Source organism: Nuphar pumila, chromosome 13 (assembly GCF_984573655.1).
Source record: "Nuphar pumila chromosome 13, dmNupPumi1.hap1.1, whole genome shotgun sequence".
Lineage (NCBI taxonomy): Eukaryota > Viridiplantae > Streptophyta > Magnoliopsida > Nymphaeales > Nymphaeaceae > Nuphar > Nuphar pumila.
In genome coordinates this window covers 92963794-92984661 of record NC_143261.1, presented here as the reverse complement: position 1 = coordinate 92984661, position 20868 = coordinate 92963794, and the positions used below count along the sequence as shown (strand labels likewise).

Genomic DNA, 20868 nt, shown 5'->3' with positions numbered 1-20868 from the left:
TGGACTGAGCAAAGCCTTTCACGCCCAGAAGATCCGCGGATCTGATACCATATTAAATTTGCTTATGAACTGACGTGTTCTACTGAAAGTATAAGAAAGAGTAAGGGGAAAGGAGAGAGCTTTCAGAAATCGGCAGCCATTGTTAACCTGATGGCTACAGTAATGCTTCATTAGTCTTAATAGGGTTACAATAATTTTTACAAGAACAAAAGTGCCCTGTATTAGTAACACATGTTACATTAGAATACAAAACAAAACTCATGAATGGATATGGATCCTTTATCAGATCCATATTCAGTCCATATTCCATATTCTAATACTATCTAGCCGTTGGACTAGGTCCAAAAGCTAGTTTGGGTAGCATGAGAAAAATAAAATGGAAAATCTAAAAAAATGAGAGAGAGAAGGGAGTGGTGGTGGTGGTGGTAGAGCTTCTTTGACGTGGTTTTTCGAGAGGTGGGTGATGGTGATGGTGATGGAAAATCATAGTGGGGTGGTAGAGCTTCTCTGCTGCGCTTTTCCAAGAGGTGGGTGATGGTTGGTGGTAGTGGTGATGGTGATATGGTGGTGGAAAATCATGGGGAGGGAGGTTTTCCGAGAGGTGGATGATGGTGGGTGGTGGTAGTGAGATGTGGTGAGATGGGTGGTGGGGAGTGTAAATGACCATTTCCCCTTGGTAGGAAGCATTTCTCCATCCCCCATGGAGGAATGTTTTCTATCAAAAAATGTACTTTTTAGAAAAAGTCTCTCGTTCGGAAGGGTCGGAAAAACCATACGGCTATCACTTTTTCTACATCTTTACCACTTTGAAACGTGCCCTTAGGCTCTTTGTAGTCATTGTATGTACCTTGTGCTTTTGTAGTGCCTTAGTGTCTTAGTGCTTTTGTATTATCCCTTAGTGGATTTATGTTTCCAATCGTACTTTTGCTTTCCGCTTATTTCATTATAACATAAAGCAAACACCTCATGTTGCACGGGAAAACAACAATTAATTGAAAAGGTTAAAAGGGAACATCAGCCGAGAGTGCATAGGATACAATCCATCCATCTTTCTCAAGATGCTGAGGCTGGTGCAATGGTGTTACAAATAAGATTTGCAACAAAATCAAGGACCTCGCAACAACATGCACTGATTTAGGATCCAATGGGTAATATAATTGTTGTGTATTTACAACAGTCACCTATATCATTCAACGTAATTTCTCGCCGAGAGATTTTCTCGGAGAGATTTTCAATAAGTGATTTTTCTAAGGAAAATGTTGGGAAAATCTTGGAATTTTTAAAAAATTATAAAAAATAATAAGAGAAAAAAATAATAGGTTTTGAATCATTTTTCTTGCAAAAGTATAAGGAAATAAGTTTGAAAAAAATTTAAATAAAAAAGGCAAAAAAATACAAAAAATGGGCTTAAATATATAAAATAAGAAACTTCAAAAATATCATGTTAAAATCAGAATATTGTCACAATATTTTCATTTCTGGCGATATTTTGAAAATATTCATTCTAAGTTTTCTAACCCTAGAACAAAAACCACAAACCCCCATTCTAACCCTAGAAAAAAAAAACACCCAAAAAACAAGGAGTTTCCCACAAAGATAGGTAAATCCAATGATTTTTGAAAAAAACTAACCACACAAATGAAAAATAATGGGTTCTTCCTTTTTTCTTGAAAACACGCTAAAACTAAAAAAAATAGGAAAAGATGTTTGAATCCTACCTCTTTACCATGCATCAGAGGTCGTCGGAATGTCACCAGAGTATCGCCGGAGGTGGGCTTACAATTGCAGCCAATTGTGGAGGGAGGGAAGATGAGAGAGGGGGTAAACGAGAGTGAAGAAGAGGGAAAACGAGAGAGAAAGGGTTATCATGGTGAGGGGAGGCACCAAAATGGCCCCACCGTTTGACCTAGGTCAACACAACAAAAAAAAGGAGACGTTTGGGAAGGGTCAAGGTTGGACCCGACCCAACATGTACCTGCACCGCATCCGATACCCATACCCGTGTCCAGCGGTGTTGACACGGGTACAGCTGGTGATATGTCGTGTCTATGCGACATAGGTTTTCAACTTTTCATTTAAAAAAGATGGGTCAAGGCACAAATGTTCATTACTTCTCATTATAAAAACATATATGCTATTATATATTCTCTTGAATATTATTAATAACTAATAAGTGTGTTATGATAATTTTCACCTATTATTTGTTTCTTACTAGTTATATAATATCAATAGATAATAATTTTGCTTAACTATGTTCAAACCAAACTTTTCTTATGTCTATATATATATATATATATATATATATAGGAATCATAGGGTGCTCCAAGAGCACCTAAAGAAAGCTTTAATTTTTTCAAAATTCTTGAGTTTTTTCGTTGCTTAAACCGTATAGATATGATCTACATGCCTTTTCTAGTAGAAAACAAGTTTTGAATCATGTGAATGTGACCTATATGCAGGTTTTTCAAGATCTTTAAAAATCAACAGCCCACAACGTACCCAAATTTCAAGACAAGAAATCTTATTTCTGTCTCCAAAAAACATTATCCAAAGCATGATTCCTATCAAATGAACTATGTTGAATGCATCTATGAAGTCAGATTAAGAAGATATAACTTATGCATATGATTTCTACTAGGTGGGAGTAGGTGCCCCTGGAGCACCATAGCAATACTCTCTCTCTCTCTCTCTCTATATATATATATATATAAAACTAATTTCATAATCATATAATAAATAAAATAGAAAAAAATAGATTCAATAAGTATTATATAAGATACATTTTATGCTTTTAAAAACAAAAAAGTTTTGTCAACAAACCTTAAATGAATTAGTAGCATCACGCAGTATAACAACTTTGGCTTTTTCTATTCATGCATTCCAAAAGACTTCTAACTTCTTAAACTCTTGCTAGCCACTTCAAGCTTCCTACTTACAAACAGGGGCGAAGCTACATATGGGCCACCTGACCCAGAAATCCCCAATAACTCTCTCTCTCTCTCTCTCTCTCTCTCTCTCTCTCTCTCTCTCTCTCTCTCTCTCTCTCTCTCTCTCTCTCTCTCTCTCTCTCTCTCTCTCTCTCTCTCTGCCATCCGGTCCATTGCCAAACACACAGTCACACACCTGTGACCACCATAATTTGGATTTCTGGCTCCGCCACTACTTATAAATCACTGGCTTCTTGCTTCCCTCATCACTTCTCAACTCAACTTTGCTCTTTGGCAACCTTGGTATATGTAGTAAAGAACAGAGAAGAAAAAAGACAGTTCCAAATACAGATAATGTACAACATTCTGTTGCATGTCTGCATATAATATGTGCAAGCTTCAATACAATTTCTTCCTTGGAGTATCTCCACCCTTTATGTGGCTAATTCACATGGAAACGAAAAGGATTACTCAAGAATTAAGTGTGTCCAAATATTCAAGGCACAGAATTATCATTGCAAGCATGAAGCACCATTTATTAATCAGAAGAAAGGCTGCAGACTTGGCATCAAGGTCAGATATTGTTATACATGTTGACCAAGGCAATTATTGTCAATCATTCTCAAAAGAATGAAAGATAAACATTACCAAGAACAGCGAAGTCAATTTTGAAACATAAACAACCCAGACAGGTTGAATATAAGCAATGGCCACAAAATAACATGCCAAAAAAGAGATTGAGATGATAGCCTAACCACATAATGCCAACGGAAAGATCTCGGAGGCAAGCAGATCATCCCAATGCGTTGTGTCAACTTCAAAAGGGATTTTCTAAGTAGTGCACTTTGTGCTGCTGTTGCAGAATTAATTAACACAGAAATACTGCTCCAAATTACTGGAACTACACCTAGTTGAGTGCTCCGGTCACCAACCTGAATTTTAAAAACACACAAATCTTATTCTGCATATTATAAGGCAATGAAAATACAAGAGAGGCAACGAGTCCAAGAGAACTAATAATGAGAAAAAGGGAAACAAACCGGCCATTGGTTGGTGAAATAGTAATAGAAAGCAAAATAGGTGTGAGCCAAGTGGAATAGAGTTCAGGAATTTAATTACCATCAATTCAAAGGAATAAAAACATCTAAGCAAGTGCTCATAGCATAGGCAGACTACTAATTCTATAGGCTTGGAACTGGCTGGATCAGACAAGAATAGGTCAATCCTCAGTTTATGCTAATACATAACTTTGAATTGCTATCTACTTAATTCTCCCATCTAAACATGATTGATTAGGTAATGAACTTGGCTGGTTCAGCCATATTTTTAAAACTTGGTCAAATCATTCAAGCTCAGTCCACTCACCTAACATAGAGTGGATCGACTTAGCCAAATCGCAAATACAATAATCTGAGTGAATAGTCTTAACCTGCAACCATCTCTAGTTAGGAAGCCATCTCAAACGGCAACTTGAATATCGGCTTGGTCAAGATGTTTGAATGTGTGGCTTACATAGCTTGGACTACATCAGCGACTCAGTCAGGACTTGGTCTGCTGACTTAGTTGAGTCTATTCCAAGTACAGCACTTTCTTCAGATTCATTAATCATTACAGATGGAGTCAAACCTTGACTTAGGTTGGAAAAGGGCCGAACATCAGGTATGCTAGTTGTTGGTTCAAGGAGCTCTCATTAGAATCATCACATATGCTACTATGAACATCTAGATGGTTGGAAAATCAGCTAATAACATAAAGGTGCAGCACAACACATGGTAGACTAAAAGTATATAAAAGTACATACCCTCATGTCACTGACATAGGACCAATGCAGCACATGCACATAACTTCAGTTTCTTACACAGTGTGAGAGCACCTTAGGTGATTCATCCATGTACAACTTAATTTTAGCTTCCTCCTGTTACTTCCTGAACATCACTTTTGTTCCTTTTCTTTGTCATGCATTAACATTTATCATTCCCATATGTCCACTATTTCTACAAGACATACTTGTAATGAAACACAAGTGCCAAGAACAATGCAAAAAGTGACTACAAAAAGGGCACAAACACATAAACAAGATGCCATTAATGGGCAAAAATACAATAAGCCACAAAGGGCAAATCACCAAACATTCACAATATGAGAAGAGAGAGAACTAAAAATAAAGAATAATGTATTGAAAATGTTTAGAAAAGCATTAAGAATAGGGGGGCCAAAGACCCCTATTTATACACCTTATGGGGACCAAGGGGAGCTCCCCAACGGTCATATTTATGACCGTTGGGGAGGGTCCCAACGACTCGAAGAGGAGGACTCTTTTGCCCTTGGTCAAATAAAGAAAAAATAATAAGAAGAAACCCAAAAATGTCCCTAGTGGTCATGAGTATTTACCTAGGTACAAAAAGACTAAATTGCCCCTAGTGGGCATTACAAAAGACAGAAATAAAACTATATATAAATAAACATATATATGTGAAATATATATGTATAGGTATATATATTACAAAAGCATAACACACACACACATACATACATACATATATATATATATATATATTACGCTTTTGTAATATATATTTCACATATGAGAAAAGAAAAAGGTAGATGACCCATTCTCCTACTTACACAACCCTGCATCAATCTAATCCTATTCAACTGCAATATACCCACTTCTTATATAACTATTTGTTGGTGTTTGACTGCAAGAAAAGGGAATAATCAATCCCACAAACACTTTTTGGGGCCATTATCCACATCCTCAAATAGAATGAGGCCCACACATAGGCCAACAAAATGGTAAAGAGAAGATAGTTCTTGGATATGTTGTAGATTTGGAGTTGGCTTCTTCCTGCACTAGCAGGAAATATTCTTCCCTAATAATTTTTTCTTTATCTCACAAAGTGCCAGTTCAAGGCCTGACCACACCTACCAAGTCATGATCAAGATGGCAACTAAAAGGACAAAGGTGCCCAAACAAGGATGAAAACGATAACCACGACAGACCCAAGAAAAAAAGGGAAAAATAAAGATGTAAACCAAGAAAATACCAGGATAAAATCTAAAAAGTTTAAAGTGCCACAAAAAGATGGAGAAAAAAATGCCTCAATAAAATTACAAGGAAGTCAATGGAAGAACATGAATTAATCTTCTGAGTGATCCCTTACCATGGGAAATAAGGCTGTGATTTAAATGGCTACGACAATTCATGCACGAAATTAGACTAAATCATCTCAAAGGCATCCTTCGAAATAAAAAATGTTAGATGTGAGAACTAAGGATGGATGACCAAGCCATGCATGTTAAGTTAGGCTTGCATCAAGCATGACATGAAGCGGGACATTAATGGATGCTCAATAGCAACACTCTTGAAATAAAGTGAATCCAAAATAAGCATAATTTCTCATTGTTATTTGACTCATTCCTCGAATTCTAACAGAAATCTGTGCACGCAGAAGAATTTGGTTTATTTAAAAAATCATACAAAGTTTTCCATCATGCTAAAGATGAAACATGCACATGAGAATGATACAACTGGGTGTCTCCAAGAATCAAACCTTAAATATAGCTGCCAATGCTTCCACAACACCAAGCAGAAGAAAGATGCCCATCCCATCATCTTTGTAAGAAGAGAGAACATCTTGTGACCACTGAATGAAACTAACAAGAATTAAAACAAGCAAAAAGTTTAAGCATGAGTATAATATCAAACTCTGGGTTATCTGTTGACAAAGAAGCACTCTTTCCTCCTTGCCAGAACCAGTATATCAAATGTGAAAAAGATCTTATTAGCATGCAAACAACAGGCTATAAAAGTCATATGAACTCATCTAACATAAAAAGGAAATGTGAATCTTTGAAATTTATAACATCCATATACTTTTCAAATGAGTTGAGAAGTCAGTGGACTGACATTTTTATGCACAATATGCTGCCTAGGAGTTAGGAACCAGATGAAACAGTTATAAGGTTATTACGTAGTTTAAGCAGATGCAAACTATGTGATACGGGTGCAGTTATGGATAATATTACGGGTGTGTTTGTGTGCAAGGGTCAAAAATTCAGTCACCTGGTTCACTGGTTGTGGGTCACAGGTTGTGAAGGTCTAAAGATGCTGACACGCTAACTGAAAAGGGATCAGGTACACTAGGAATGCCAGATTATGGATTGCAGTTCACTGCCAAAGTAGAACTCAGCAACTAGGGTCTAAAAATTTGTAAGTATCTCTAGGTGAATATGTCTAGATTAATATAAAGGAACATGACAAGAAAAGAAGACACAGGCATAAGTGTTATAAAAGATATTTTTACACAAAAAAAAAATGTTCTAGCTGCAATCTTAATTTAGGAACTCATAACTTCTATAACGACATGAAAGAAAATTCACCAAAAAGAACAGAAAAATGAATTGCACACACTGAGGTAAAATTTTCCCAAATTGAAAACATATATATCTATACATACATACATACACACATGTAAGCACATAGGCATGCACGCACGCACAAGTGTATAAAAAAAACCGTCGGTAGCCCAAAGCTTGTAAACTTGGGCCAACCAGCCCAACTTGTCAGCATTCTTTTTTAACAACCACATGGAGATGTGGGTTGGCCCTGTGGGAGTAGTACAAAAGGAAAGGTCAACAGGGACAGTTTTCAAACAACAGTCTTACAAGTTATCAATCGTTAAATACCCCAATTGTATAGGAGTACACACACACCACAGATATATATATATATATATATATATATATATATATATATATATATATATATATATATATATATATATATATATATATATATATATATACACACACACACACACACACACTGTGTATGTTTTAGTTAGCGACAAACCCACACGCTTCTTTTAAATAAGACGTTATACTAGCCATCTCCATGTTGTACCCTTCCTGCATCCATGTGGTGTAAGCCTAAAGCAAGGCAGGTTGCACTCAGCCTGCTTCAGATGGTTGTGCAAGTATGCTAGTTAAAACCCCAACTAAGTGTCAGCCTACCACGTAGAAGCACCTAGATGCTTAGGCAATTGCGTAAGTGAGGGAGAAGAGGGGGCACCAAGGTTGGCATTTATATTTGTTTTCTTCATAATCATAATGTTCACAACCCAAAATGATAACTTTACATCATTCTGGCTCATGCCAAGCCACCTATCGTGAAGGAAAGTTGGAGCATCGTATTAGTATTTGACTATTTCCTTGAAGGGTAGCGATGCTGATCTGCAATTCTACATTCACCAAAAGTCCTTTTAACAGACCATTTTTTGAATGAAGCTCAAACTGTAACAAAAGGCAGCTTTATGCATATTATAAAGATGATAATATAAAGGGGCAAAAAAATAGTTGATCATAGCATGGCTAAACAAAAGAGATTATATAACACATCATGCCAAAAGAAAAGAGAAAAATACAATACCTGAAAGTAGCATAGAACCCTCAGAACTAATGATACAACAAATAGAAATATTTCACAAACATCATTTTCAAAAGTTGTACATATCCTTTTCAGAAAATTCTCGGCATAGTACAAAAGAAAGACAACATATAGGGAAATGAGATTTCATGCTTTGGGATATTATCAGGAAAGATCATGATATTATCATGATATCATGCTATTTCAAAAACACTATGCTATTTTCTGGTTATATTTTTCATTGAAATTCTCAGAACAAACATGTTAAGCACTCATTTATCAACTTAGAGTCCTACACAATCAAGTAAGCATCAAATACCAATTGCTAAGTAATTAGTGTCTGGTAATGGAAAGTGTATATGTCCATTGAAGAAGCAATAGAAATAAAACAGTTAAGCCGTGGAACAACCTGCCAAAAGCCTTGTCCATATCTGGGCGCGCTAAAAGACTGGAGATCAACAGTGCAGCTGTTTTTCGCATTGTACCAGCACTACACAGGTAATCTTTAGATATTTCCAAAATTCTTTGCACCAAAGGAGGTATCTCTTGTTTTTCATGAAGATAACCATTTCCAAGGCTAGTATCCACCAATGAGATATCAAATGGAATCAAAACCAGTACAGAGAGCCAAAGAAGTACAACACATTTAGTTTCCATCTCCCCAGCACTTTCATGTGGCAATAATGACACAGAAGGTGTAAGATGACATGTATCCAAAAGAGAAACAGCAACCTCCAAATCAGAAACATCATGTGGAAAAAACCTTGTGACAGCCTTGTAACCACAAACTATGACCAAAGTATAAATAATAAGGCATAATCGCTTTATTATTTCCAAAGTGTCATCAGCTGCATCTTTGAGCTCTAATGTTTTTCGTCTAACACCAGCCATTACAGGATAAATAATGCTCTCCAAGTATGGCTCTAGCAGTTGACCCTGTTCTTGATACTTAGCCATCTACAAAATCAAGATGAGGAACATGTATTTTAGTAGCATGCAAGGCCAATTAAACATAACTTGATAAGTTAAGTATCAAAATCACAAGTTGAAATAAATAAATATACATATATGTACTATTATATTTATACTTACATTTAATATTTAGAGAGGTAGACCAAATAAAGATTCCAGATCCTACACCGAACACTTCATCCTCAAGATGTTGTAAGTGCCATGCAATTGATACCAAGATTCATAAAAATCCAACATATGAAGTGATTGTATGGATTTCCCAGAATAAACACGATAATTTCTTTGTAATGCACACTATACCAGCATATTTCCTTCTTTACCTTTTTTTTTCTTAAGTGGGTGCCATCCAAATACTCTTAGAGGAAGTTCTGGAGTATGATACCAGGCGTAAGTCAGAAAAAAAATCGTACACTCCGTTCTACCATTTGAACCCGTAATAGTTATTGACGTTATCAAAAAAATTTAACCAATCAAATTCTTCTATCCAAGCATGAACCCCGATTCATGGTTTCTGCTACCCCTAATCAACATCTTTGCCATCAATGTACTCACGTTAAATAACAATAGGCAGCAATATTCAATCTGATTGCTTTTGGTCACGAAAATCCCACGAGATAATCACATGCAATCCTTTTAATTTTTATAATCCTCCAACTACTCTAAGGCACGTGCGAGGCAGGCATAATTCTATTCTCAGCAGTATGTAGTGATTTGATTTTAATGATCCACTGATTGTCAATTACAATGCACGTAATTTTCTAATCTATTTCTATCGCAATTTCCAAATCATGGTTTGCTAATTTTATGTGGCATTCGTTCACTGCACCTTCCTCCAATTCCTACGATCATCAACTCGCGAGATCGATAGAAATCGAAACACGACTACAAATAGCAGAAGAGATATAGTCCAAGAAACAATGTAAAGAAGCAGAGACACTCAAGGAAGAGAGAGAGAGAGACTGGAATCCTATAAGTATTAAACGAAGAGGGATTACAATCGATCGGAATCTTTCGACGGAAGACTGATCGATCGATCCGCGTCCGGCGATCTCGTCGATCATGGGCTTCAAGATCTCCCATTCCTGGACGAAGCAGTTCAGGAGGAACTTCTCCTTCGTCTCGAGCTCCTCGTCCTCCTGGGTCTCTGCCGTGGGCAGATCGGAACCGTCGATCTCGGCCATCAATGGCGGTGCGCAACGCGAAGAAGAGGAAGAAGACGAAGAAGAAGAGCAGTAGGAGGGAGGATGGAAATCTAGGGTTTCGCTGATCAACGCCTTCCCGCCTAAATGCCGCTTTTTGAAAACGCGGGATGGAGATGGGAAGCCTTCCGATTTATAGCAATGAACGAGGGTCTCCCCGCTTTTCACTCGCAGAGAGTAGGTCGGTTTATACACGTTGATTCGTGATTCCCTTTCTTGGAGAATTTTCAAATGAACATCTAATCTTTTTAGTAATTCAAGTTTCCCCGAAGAATTTTTTGCAATTTGCACCTGTTAAACAAACAAATAGAAACGCAAGTGGGTCGAATAAGGGTCCGGTCACGACCCGGGTTCAATTTTTGAAAAGGTGGGTTTGGCCTCGGATTCAGATCCTTTCATTGTGGTAATGGATATCCGGATCCGGTTATGTTAATCAGTCACACAGTGACGTAACTTATTTTGGGTAAATATCACAACCTCGTGATAAATTGAATTTTTTTATTTTTCTCACGTTTTTCGGCAAAAAACAGTAAAGTTAAATCACAAAATAGAAAAACTATTCTTTGTAAAAAAGATTAAAAATATTATGAAACTAAAATATTACTATCTGGCTGGTGTTTATCTTTTTATCGGTAAAATCTATTTTTTTATGACAAAGGAACCCTTACAGAGAAATGGGTCACTAACAGAACAGGCCCGCCTCCCAGCAAGGTAAAACTCCCGGTTGGCGACCCAGCCTTATGTTCTCCAACCGTATAAAAGCAACAGCAGCCCCATGTGGCAGCGGGGTTCGATCCTGTGCCTTCAGCTTGACAGAGGACCCCGCTTTTGTGTTAGGCCTAATTCTGGCACAGATTCAACTAGATCCTACCATTTCATTCCCAGTCTGATCCAGATCCGAATCTGCAAACATGATCGGATCTAGTCCAGACTATTCGAGTTCACCTCATGCAGCCCCAAATGGGCAGGGCTCTGACAGGGTTCGAACCATAGATCCGAATATGAACCAAAGAATTAGACCTTTTGTGTTTCATATAGAGGCATGTTGGATCTACAACCTGATTGGGTTCCACCCACATGTAAAGTCTGCGAACTCGAGTTGAATTTCGCATCGTAAGGAATTGACCTTTGTCAGAAAGGCACGAGGACACGAGTATGTGTGACGCAGATTCAGACCCGTAAGTTTGATTTTTTTTTTTTTTGAAAAATAGAACATGGCATTTTTTATTTTTTAAATCAATACAAAACTAATTTTTTGACATTTTAATATTAAAAATAAATTGTTTATTAAAATAATTCGTATAAATGTTACAAATGTTAAAATAATATTAAATGTTAACCATTCGTGTCTACCTATCCACTCATGTCATGAGGAAGCACCATCAAAATGGCGTGTCCCTGTGATTTTGAATAACAAGCAATCCAATCACATGAGATGCACATCACGTGATTTCAAATCACATGAGATGCAAGGAAACGTGCCCTCAGTCACAAATTTGAGACTCTTAAGGGGGTATTTGTTTTGTGCCCTTTCTTACGAAAGAGGCTCTATTTCATAGGAAATAGGGCATCTTTACAATAAAGGGTAAAAAAATGTCTGAGAAATATATGATGAGACCCACGTAATAAATGCAAAAAGACAGCTTTCCAGTCAAAATGTGTTCCTACCTCCCCATGGAGAAGTACTTTCCCTCCAAAGTGGCTCTTTCAAAGGAAAGAAACTTCCCTTGAGTGGGAGAGTAACAAACGCCTCCTTGAGAAAAAAAATATGGCAAGAAAAACGGTGGCATCTTGAACCATGCATGGAGCACTACCCATGCATGTTGGTCATTATTTAGGAAGAAGAGGATTTGCCCATGAAGGTCGGACGATATAGCTGGGTGATTAGGTCAGAGTATCATACCTGAGGGCTCTCGAGTTCAAATCCCACAGGGGTTATTCCCAATTGGAATATCAGAAATGAAGAAAAAAAAATGCAGCGACTACTAGGGCCCGGAGCAAAGACTACCAGGGCCCGGAGCAAAGCAATTAGGGGCAATGCTGTTTGCTTGAAGTAATGCAGAGCCGGGGGAGATTCCAGTGTTCCAGTGAAGAGGCTGTCTGAGTTGGAGTCAATGTAGAAGACTTAAAAAATCTTCTTTTGGAGATAACATTGTGGAGCAGAGAGATCTGATGATGCAGACAGAGTGAAAGAGATGATAAAGAGACGGGAGCTTGTAGCAAGCTGCAATGGAATGTATATCTCATCATCATCAACCATCAGACCCCTGACTGTCATACATGAACTTTTGATGGTACTCTATGAAGACGTGAAGGATCAGGCTGAGACTCATCGGACACACCAAGACAAGCAAATGACACCATTCAAAAGTTTTAAGCAAGGTGCAAAGGAAAGACTATAACTCAAGCCAGCTCAAGGGACTTGTCAGCAATGCTCTGCCAATGGTGAATCCAACTGATGAACCGAACTCCACCATTGTGTTAGTACAATCTGGGAATATCCATCAAAGCATTTTATTTGGTGTTTTTGAGTTCCTCAATCAATTAAGAGTTTCATTGAAGAATATTATATATAGATCAGTAATATTATTTCTCACAGATACAAAAAGTGCCGGCCCAAAGAAGACTATCTGGCACATTAGAACTACAGAGATGGAGATGCATCCCACAATATCTTTTGTCCAGCCAATATTTCAGGTTGCCTGTTTGATAATCAAAATGCAAACAAGAATTAGAGAAACCTTCTGATTCCCGCAAAACAAGACGACAGGTATATGTTGTAATCAGAAAACAAGGAAATGGTGTTTGCATCCATGCTAACTAATGACAAACGTAAGTCACACGCACAATAACATGATTAACGTACAAAATCACTGATGCCATCATCTTCAATCAGAAAACAAAGTTCCTCAAATTATCTGCAGAATTATTTTCAACATATTACCTTATGAGAATCTATGTCAAAAATATCATTGTTGTCAGAATAAATTAACAAGACTATAAAATCATATTGAATTCAAATTTTGCCTACTATGCAACGACTTTAATTGGTTTATAGTTACTATGATGCACTTGGGGCTTATTGGCTGAAAGAGATTGATTTTTATAGTACTTTATGGCTACGGTGGCATAATTGGTTTATAGGTTTTAAAATTTTCATATTGTTTATTCATATTGTATTTTACTAGAAAAGGCTAAGATTTTTCCTTGTATGATCCTAAAAAATGAAATTTTTTAATTTATCATGAGATCTTCTGTTGCTAGCAGCTAGCCCAAAGGGTTCTGCACATCTAGCTAGGTGATTGGCTTAGACTGCTGACGTTGAAGGACGTCACATGTTCAATACTCAGGGTGTGCACCCTTGGATGCAAGGCTGAAGCTGGGAGTGCTGCCGGGGGCACAGTGGACCTCAAAGGTTTAATCAGTTGAGGCCTGCAATAGGGCCCGTTAGGTTCATACACATCCTGATCACGGCCAATGAAAACCAGGTTTTACCTTTGCTTAGCCCAAAAAGAAAAACTTTCCCTTGCTGAGAAAATCTCAACAATATCGTGCGAACTGTTACAGACCGAATTTGTGAGGTCTCGGACTCTTCATCATTTACATGGACCCACTTCTCATTCCATTTGTGGGAATTTGATGATCTATAAACTTCCAGTTTGTTTTTTGCAAATTTAAACCTGCAGAAATGATAGACATGTTCCATTTTCTAGGAACAAACATTTGGATCACAGTTTTTCGATGACAAAATACGATTTTTTGAGCCTTGAATATTTATGAAATTTTTAGAGGATTGGCTTTAGAACTTTTTTAAATTTCACTCGCATGTCAGAATCAGGCAATCCAAGCACCATTCCTATAAATAAAGCATGTAAATCACACATGTATGGACAAACTAAAGAAAGAAACACCAAGTGCTCTCTATCTCTCTCCCACTCATATATATATATATATATATATATATATATATATATATATATATCAACAATTGTCAGGGAAAAGAATTTGAAGGTACCTTAAAAGCTGAAAAATGAGGCTTGATTTTTTCAAAAATCTCCTCTACTGTTCCAACTGCATTAATCTGCATGCACGAGATGACCAAACTATGTAAAATATACCAGAGTACTCTAAGAATGTGTATAAATAACATAGTGATGCTTGGTAAGCAAATTGGTGTCAACTTCCTTTTTCTTTATTTCTTGAACCAGGTTATTTCTTCAGTTAGAGATGATAAATTTTTATGAACTTAAAAGTGCTCTAGTTAGCAAGATATCTCCATCAACAAAATTAACAAGAATTATAAGGTTCAATTTCCCGGAGGTTTTAGAACTATGGTACCCGGACCACTCCATTTTTCCCTCCGTACCCGTGTTGACAGTTGACACGTATATCCCCGTGTTGACATGCGTCGACACCCGGACACGCCATTTTACCCTCCGTACATACACGTATGTATTTAATTTATAATTTATAATTATAATTTCAGTATATAATATATATGTTAGATATAACATATACATTTAGATTATATTCAGTTTATTTTGTATTTATGTGATATTTAATATATATATATAGCTGTGTCCCCGTACCCACGTTTTTTGGAATTGCTGTGTCGTACCCTCCGTACCGTACTCATATCCAGGTGACATAGTTTTAGAACAAAGAATATCTTTAAAGTTTAAATTATATCATATAAAAAAGGTTGATGCTTTTCCACAAAATGCAAAGAATCCTGGGAAATGGATATGGGGGTAAATAAAAAAAAGAACAAAATAACAAAATGCCAGAAAAAAAAATATTGATTACAAAGGCAATAGATTCATTAGACAAACTTTATAATATCCCTAACTTATAACTTTAGGAAAAGATTTAACAAGAACCAGCATGCAGACCTTTTGAAGTATCCCTTTTCCATCATAATAGTCGATGACAGGAAGATTAAGTTCATTGAAGACCTTGAGACGTTTCTTTATGGTCTCTATGTTGTCATCTATTCGTCCCTAGGAACAAACCATAAAATAAGGGCATGTAATGTTAGTATCGATAGAATAAATAAAATGGCCATAAGACAGTTGAGAAGAATATGTACGCCTTTTAAGAGAAAGCTTGACCTGATTACGGCTAAGCACACGTCTGATCATCTCCTCCTCGGAGCATTCCAGGAAAAGAACAAGTTCTGGTTCCTTGCCAATCTGCATTGTATAGGAATATAATTTTCAATAGTAAACAATTGTTCATTACAACATAAACTGGCATATATAGGATCCTTGATAAATCAAACTAATAATGCACAATGAAGAGAAATAATGATCTCTATTAATTCCATAATTAAGAAAATCAAATAATGTTACATGTAACATTGCCAGGTTTCATGGCCATCAATAACAGGTCACAAGAGCTTGAACATATGGGAAGTTATTATTTTTCTCTATCAATATCTTAAGACAAAGAATGTTAATAAGCTACTAATGATCAACAAACAAAAATCAGAAATGAAAAGCAGTAATCAAAACATAAAAAACATGGTAATGGCCACACATCAGTAAAAAAGGAATAGTTATATTGAACTGAATGCTGAATATTTTATCTATTATATCTTAGAAGGAAATATACAATCAGGTCTCATTGAACACTCCTAGAAGGATGGAAGATAGAAGCTCACAATGTGTCCAAATGTAATAAGATTTTCATTAGTTCGAGGAAAACCATCAATGAGGAATCTACCACAACCATTTGCTTCGATTTCTCTTTTTATCAGTGACACTGTGACTTCTGATGGAACAATCTTTCCTTCCTTAATTATATCACGGATCATTTCTCTGAGAGAGAGAAAAGGAAAAGAGCAAAGAAAAGACAATCAATCAAGGTTTCAGTTTAAGGAAAAGAAGAATGATGATGGTAGTACAAATTCAAATGTAGCTAAAGTAAATAACATACCCATTTGTGGAATTGGAAGACATCTCTCTCCTCAGTAGTTCTCCAGCACTTAGATGGGAGAAACCAAAAACATCCACAATCTTTGCACATTGTGTGCCTTTTCCACTGCCAGGACCGCCTATAAAAATCATGTTCTGCATATCACTTGAGACATGGATCTAATGCATGTCCTTCAGAACTTAACAGTGACTTGAACAGTCTTCAAAAAAAAAGAAGAAAATAATTGTGGGAACTGGAATGCAATAAGCACAGTGTTCAACTGTGCACTTATATTGTGAGACATAACCACGCCAGCTTATCAAGTATGGCAATAGAGTATGCACAATTCAATAGATGCTCATCAGGGACCTAGAGATAGAAAGAGAGCGCGCGAGAGAGAGAGAGAGAGGGCTTTCTGAGGTTAATTGTAGGCGCTGGACAAATCAACGAGTACATGTTGCATTCACCATTAGATTCGGATGCATTGATAAGAAAGCTATAAAAAATAAAAAATAAAAACTTTATCCAACTCTTGTTTGGGACACATTTTGATATAATAAATAGTTGTTATGCTTACCTAAAACAAAAGCAATATGTAGTTCTTTCCCTTTTTTCGAAACAGCATCTTTTTCCTGCATAACATAAAAAGAAAATATCAGTAAAGGGAAGACAAACTACCATGGATTCTACTGAACAAAGTTAGCATGATAAAAGAAGATAAAGAACAAGTGCTAATTATCATCACAATAAATAAAACAGAGAATATTTTTTGACATAATAGTATTTTAATAGTATTCAAAGCTAATGTATTTAAACTTAGCAAAACTCAAGAAATATTAATGTGTTGTAATTAAAAAATATACCACATGTAAGGAATCTTTCGTTTATGTTGTTGTAAGAGGGGGTTTGATGGTAGCATGCACACTATACGGAATGATTAAGACTAGTTTGTTTCTTTGCAGACCTTGGATTTTATGGGCTAATCAACAGTAAATATTAGGAGGATAGTAGAAGTACTTATAAAGCAGCATACATTCATATAAAGTGCAGTCAATTTAAAATATGAGTGCTTGATAGATATGCAGAATGAATATATGCACCTCAAAGCTTAAAGCTGTAGAGTAGCTCCTGGTGTTTACTTCTGTCGTGGTTGCGAACACTTGTATAATTTGTGTGTAAAATTAGTTTCTGTGTGCATCCATATTATTTGGTGCACTCCAGTCTGCTCTCTATTCTCCTTGTCCATTGCTGGTGTGGTCGTTTTTTGACACGTTCCAATCTGACATTTTCCATGATACAAACATCTTTTCATTGTACAAGCAGACTTTCCTTGTCCTTTGCTCATGGAGCATCGTTTATGATCCATATTTCTAAATTTTCTTCTTTCTTCTACACTCTAGCTGCTAAGTTTGATAGAGGCATTTTTCCATAGGCGGTTTGATAGAGACTGTCCAAAAGAAATTTTGAATTATTGAACTTCTGGTTTCAAATTTCATGGAGAGTGGAATTTCACATATAGGGTTTAAATACAGAGATCTATGAAGGAACAACAAAAGCAAAGGCAGCCCTCTAGGTCCCCACCAGTACAGGGGTGCGAAAGCAAAGGGAACAAACGGAATTAGATACCCTGGTAATCCATGCTGTAAAACATGAGTACTCGCCCTTGGTCTAGGCAGATCAGTGGCCCCGATAATGCGCAAAAGACTCCATCTGGGAAGTAGAGTTGCAAGACCGAAACTCAAAGAAGCTGAAGAGGTTAAACCACTTAGGCACAAGCATCTAGAGTCAAGCTTGGCAATTATGGACCGTGCGGGCTGTGGTGTTCCTTGCTCCTTGAAGCTCATAATATTTGTTTCCTTCTCTTGTGCATTCCTAGATAATGTATGATTATTCATGCCAATGGTTTGCTTGTGCTTTTCCTGTGTCGATATTGTGTGTTTCTCCACCTGATTTCTTTGCTAAATCACCAATAACTCATCAGATGGTTGAGTTCACCATGAGCTGGAGGGGGAGAACGTATGTAGTTATGAATGTATTTACAAGGAAGGATACTAGTATCCTTATATTTTACTTCTATATGGCATTGTATTTCTTCTTTAGGATTTGCTATCTTTTACCTCTGGCTATATACCTAAAATTGTAACTCCTCCTGACAATGGAATCAGATGTAAAAAAATGGCTTCTAAAAAAGTGTCCAATCAGCATCCCAACTTGTGTTGATAAAAGAGTTGTATGCATAATGTTATACAAAAAGTCAACCATACATTCAATCAAAGTCCTTGAGGCAGACACTTTTTTTCATGGAGTATCAGAAAAATAAAAAAGAAAGGTTGAGATTGAGGTAGTGACCTTTATGTTTTTTCTTGGATATTGGAACTGGTGAATCCACTATCGAAGAAATAAAACACTCAAAATATTGAATTAAAATAGAGGGTGCTGATTCACTTTACATATGTATGTCCTGGTAAGTATGGTGCATTTACATACACACACTTTGTCGTAATTTAGATCAAAGCATCTGCAGATGAAAAGACAAGCCTAAAACTAGCAAGGAACGAAAAATTTTCTTGATTGTGCACATAATTACCAATCTGAAAACAATTAAGCTTCAATGCAGCATCATAAGACATATACTATTACTCTTATCAACCAAAAGTTGGTGCATGACATATTATAAAGCAAATACCAGTATAGTAAATATAACGCACATACCAGTATAGATGTTTTCGCTCGGAGGGCTCCCACAAAATTCCATGTACATGGATCCTTCAAAACAATAAATAGAAACCCATCATTACTCCAAAAAAATTAATCTATGAGTTATATGTACTAAATAAAAAGAATATGAGGGTACCTGTAAATGCATAAACAAGAAAGATGAGGCGAAGAGATTTCAGTGATCTCAAGATGGGAGAGAAAACCCAAAAAAAGAAAAAAGTTCACATCAACGGACAAAGAAGGACCAGATACCATGGGGGACTAGAAAAATACATAAAACATGCACTTCAATAAACATGCAGCATCCAAATAAGTACAGGAGAACAAACTAATAAGACACCGTTCTATCCATCAAATCCAATTCAAGCACAAATAACACCACCAACAGACACAAATCCAACAAATACCAACAAAAAATGCAACCCTTGAAACCCCTCAATCTAACCAAACAATAGAAAAAAAGAGATAAGAAAATCATACATTTCAACATTTTAAATAGTCGGTTTGAGTCCAAGCAAATGGTAGTCCCACCAGACAACTCGAAATGCAACACCCGGAGAAACCATTCATCAAACAATAAGAATCTCCAACACCAACATCGTCAAATTCAATAGATTCCAAACTTACAACTAATTCTCGAGCAGGATAAAAAAGAAAAACAAGTCACGGAAGCATGCACCCACCAACAACAAATTGAAAAGGCAGGTATGGATCAGCAGACCCACCTTGTTTGAAGGGGCGATGTCACGAGAGGGTAGAAGAAGGCGCGAGAGGATGGATGCTCTCCTCCACATTGTTCACCAGAACGTTAGGGATTGCCTTGATGGTGTAGGGAGTTCTGTGCTCATCGCACGACCGTCGTCATCTGCACCTCAACAGTTGCACCCGAAAGGGCACCATGGTGGTGATGCTAAAGTAACCAATCCCCATTGAATAGATAACTACGTGGGAAGTCTCGTGCCGTTCCAGGTGGGGAGCGCTTCTTTTGCTTCTTCTCACCTTCTCCGCTCGTTGGAAAGCCGAGAGCCTCTCTCTCTCTCTCTCTCTCTCTCTCTCTCTCTCTATATATATATATATATATATATTTTTTTTGATGGTTTCTTTGTACGATGCGACTATTAGGCGAAGCAGGTTATATGTTTTCCCGAACAGGGCAGTTAGCTACATTTCATGTTCGGAGTCCCAAAGAGCACCACGTATGTAAGCATCTGCGTCTCGTATCCCCAAGTTTGTCAGCATTAATTAGTGTTGAAGTTTGATACGATTGCAATGACTTAAGTACTCTCTTCTCCATTAATGCCCAAAAAAATGACGATTATTGAAAATGAGTGGTTGTAAAGACTTAAGTGTCCGGAAGATAATTATTTAAGACCCAGTCTCTACACTGCATGATTATCTGAGAAAGAAATCTTTCTTGGAGGAGACCATGAACATCAACCCTCTCACTCTCTCTTCTATTTCTACTTCAATGCACATCCAACAGAAGATCTTACATTGCTCCATCAAGCACCGGTTGACCTACACACTAACTGTTGTGGAGCTTGATTCAGAGTGTTTGCCTTTACAGGAGGAGGGTTTGGGGGGCTCATCCCAGCGTGGGTAGCATCATTCAACTAAATGAGTTGTAGATCCTAATTCAGAGTTTTTACTCTTACAGGAGAGGGGTATGGGGGTTCCTCCCAACGTGGGTAGCATCATTCAACTTGAA

The 20868-nt window shown here is 37.0% G+C and overlaps 2 protein-coding genes across 3 annotated transcripts in view; both read right to left on the bottom strand.

Moving 5' to 3' along the window:
- Window positions 1–10641, bottom strand: part of TTN1 (ARM repeat superfamily protein) — a 35107-nt gene extending 24466 nt beyond the window's left edge. Inside the window, exons 1-4 of the mRNA XM_089984812.1 lie at window positions 10323–10641; window positions 8765–9312; window positions 6482–6584; window positions 3683–3859 (exon numbers count right to left, since the gene is read on the bottom strand). Coding sequence (XP_089840938.1) covers window positions 3683–3859; window positions 6482–6584; window positions 8765–9312; window positions 10323–10508 — 1014 coding nt within the window. The 5' untranslated portion in view covers window positions 10509–10641. The remainder of the gene's footprint in view (window positions 1–3682; window positions 3860–6481; window positions 6585–8764; window positions 9313–10322) is intronic.
- Window positions 10642–13082: 2441 nt separating this feature from the next.
- Window positions 13083–20206, bottom strand: LOC149819215 (UMP-CMP kinase 3-like). Of its 2 annotated transcripts, XM_089985587.1 has the most exons (10): window positions 19886–20206; window positions 19155–19208; window positions 17020–17074; window positions 16464–16581; window positions 16189–16345; window positions 15638–15718; window positions 15419–15526; window positions 14542–14607; window positions 13393–13444; window positions 13083–13228 (listed from the first exon to the last, which is right to left on the bottom strand). In XM_089985587.1, exons 1-9 carry the CDS (start codon window positions 19952–19954, stop codon window positions 13436–13438), a joined length of 717 nt encoding a protein of 238 aa, XP_089841713.1. In that variant the 5' UTR covers window positions 19955–20206; the 3' UTR covers window positions 13083–13228; window positions 13393–13435. The 2 variants fall into 2 exon arrangements, with proteins under 2 accessions (XP_089841713.1, XP_089841712.1); XM_089985586.1 differs by lacking the exon at window positions 13393–13444.
- Between the last annotated feature and the right edge of the window lie 662 nt (window positions 20207–20868).

Bases quoted from the DNA above. Each gene is read 5' to 3' on its own strand.
- LOC149819215 (XM_089985587.1), bottom strand. From the start codon at position 19,954: ATGTGGAGGAGAGCATCCATCCTCTCGCGCCTTCTTCTACCCTCTCGT. The intron at 16,346-16,463 runs GTATGTTATTTA...TCTCTCTCTCAG, and splicing joins TCTTCCAATTCCACAAATGG to AGAAATGATCCGTGATATAA. The intron at 15,527-15,637 runs GTCAAGCTTTCT...GTTTGTTCCTAG, and splicing joins GTGTGCTTAGCCGTAATCAG to GGACGAATAGATGACAACAT.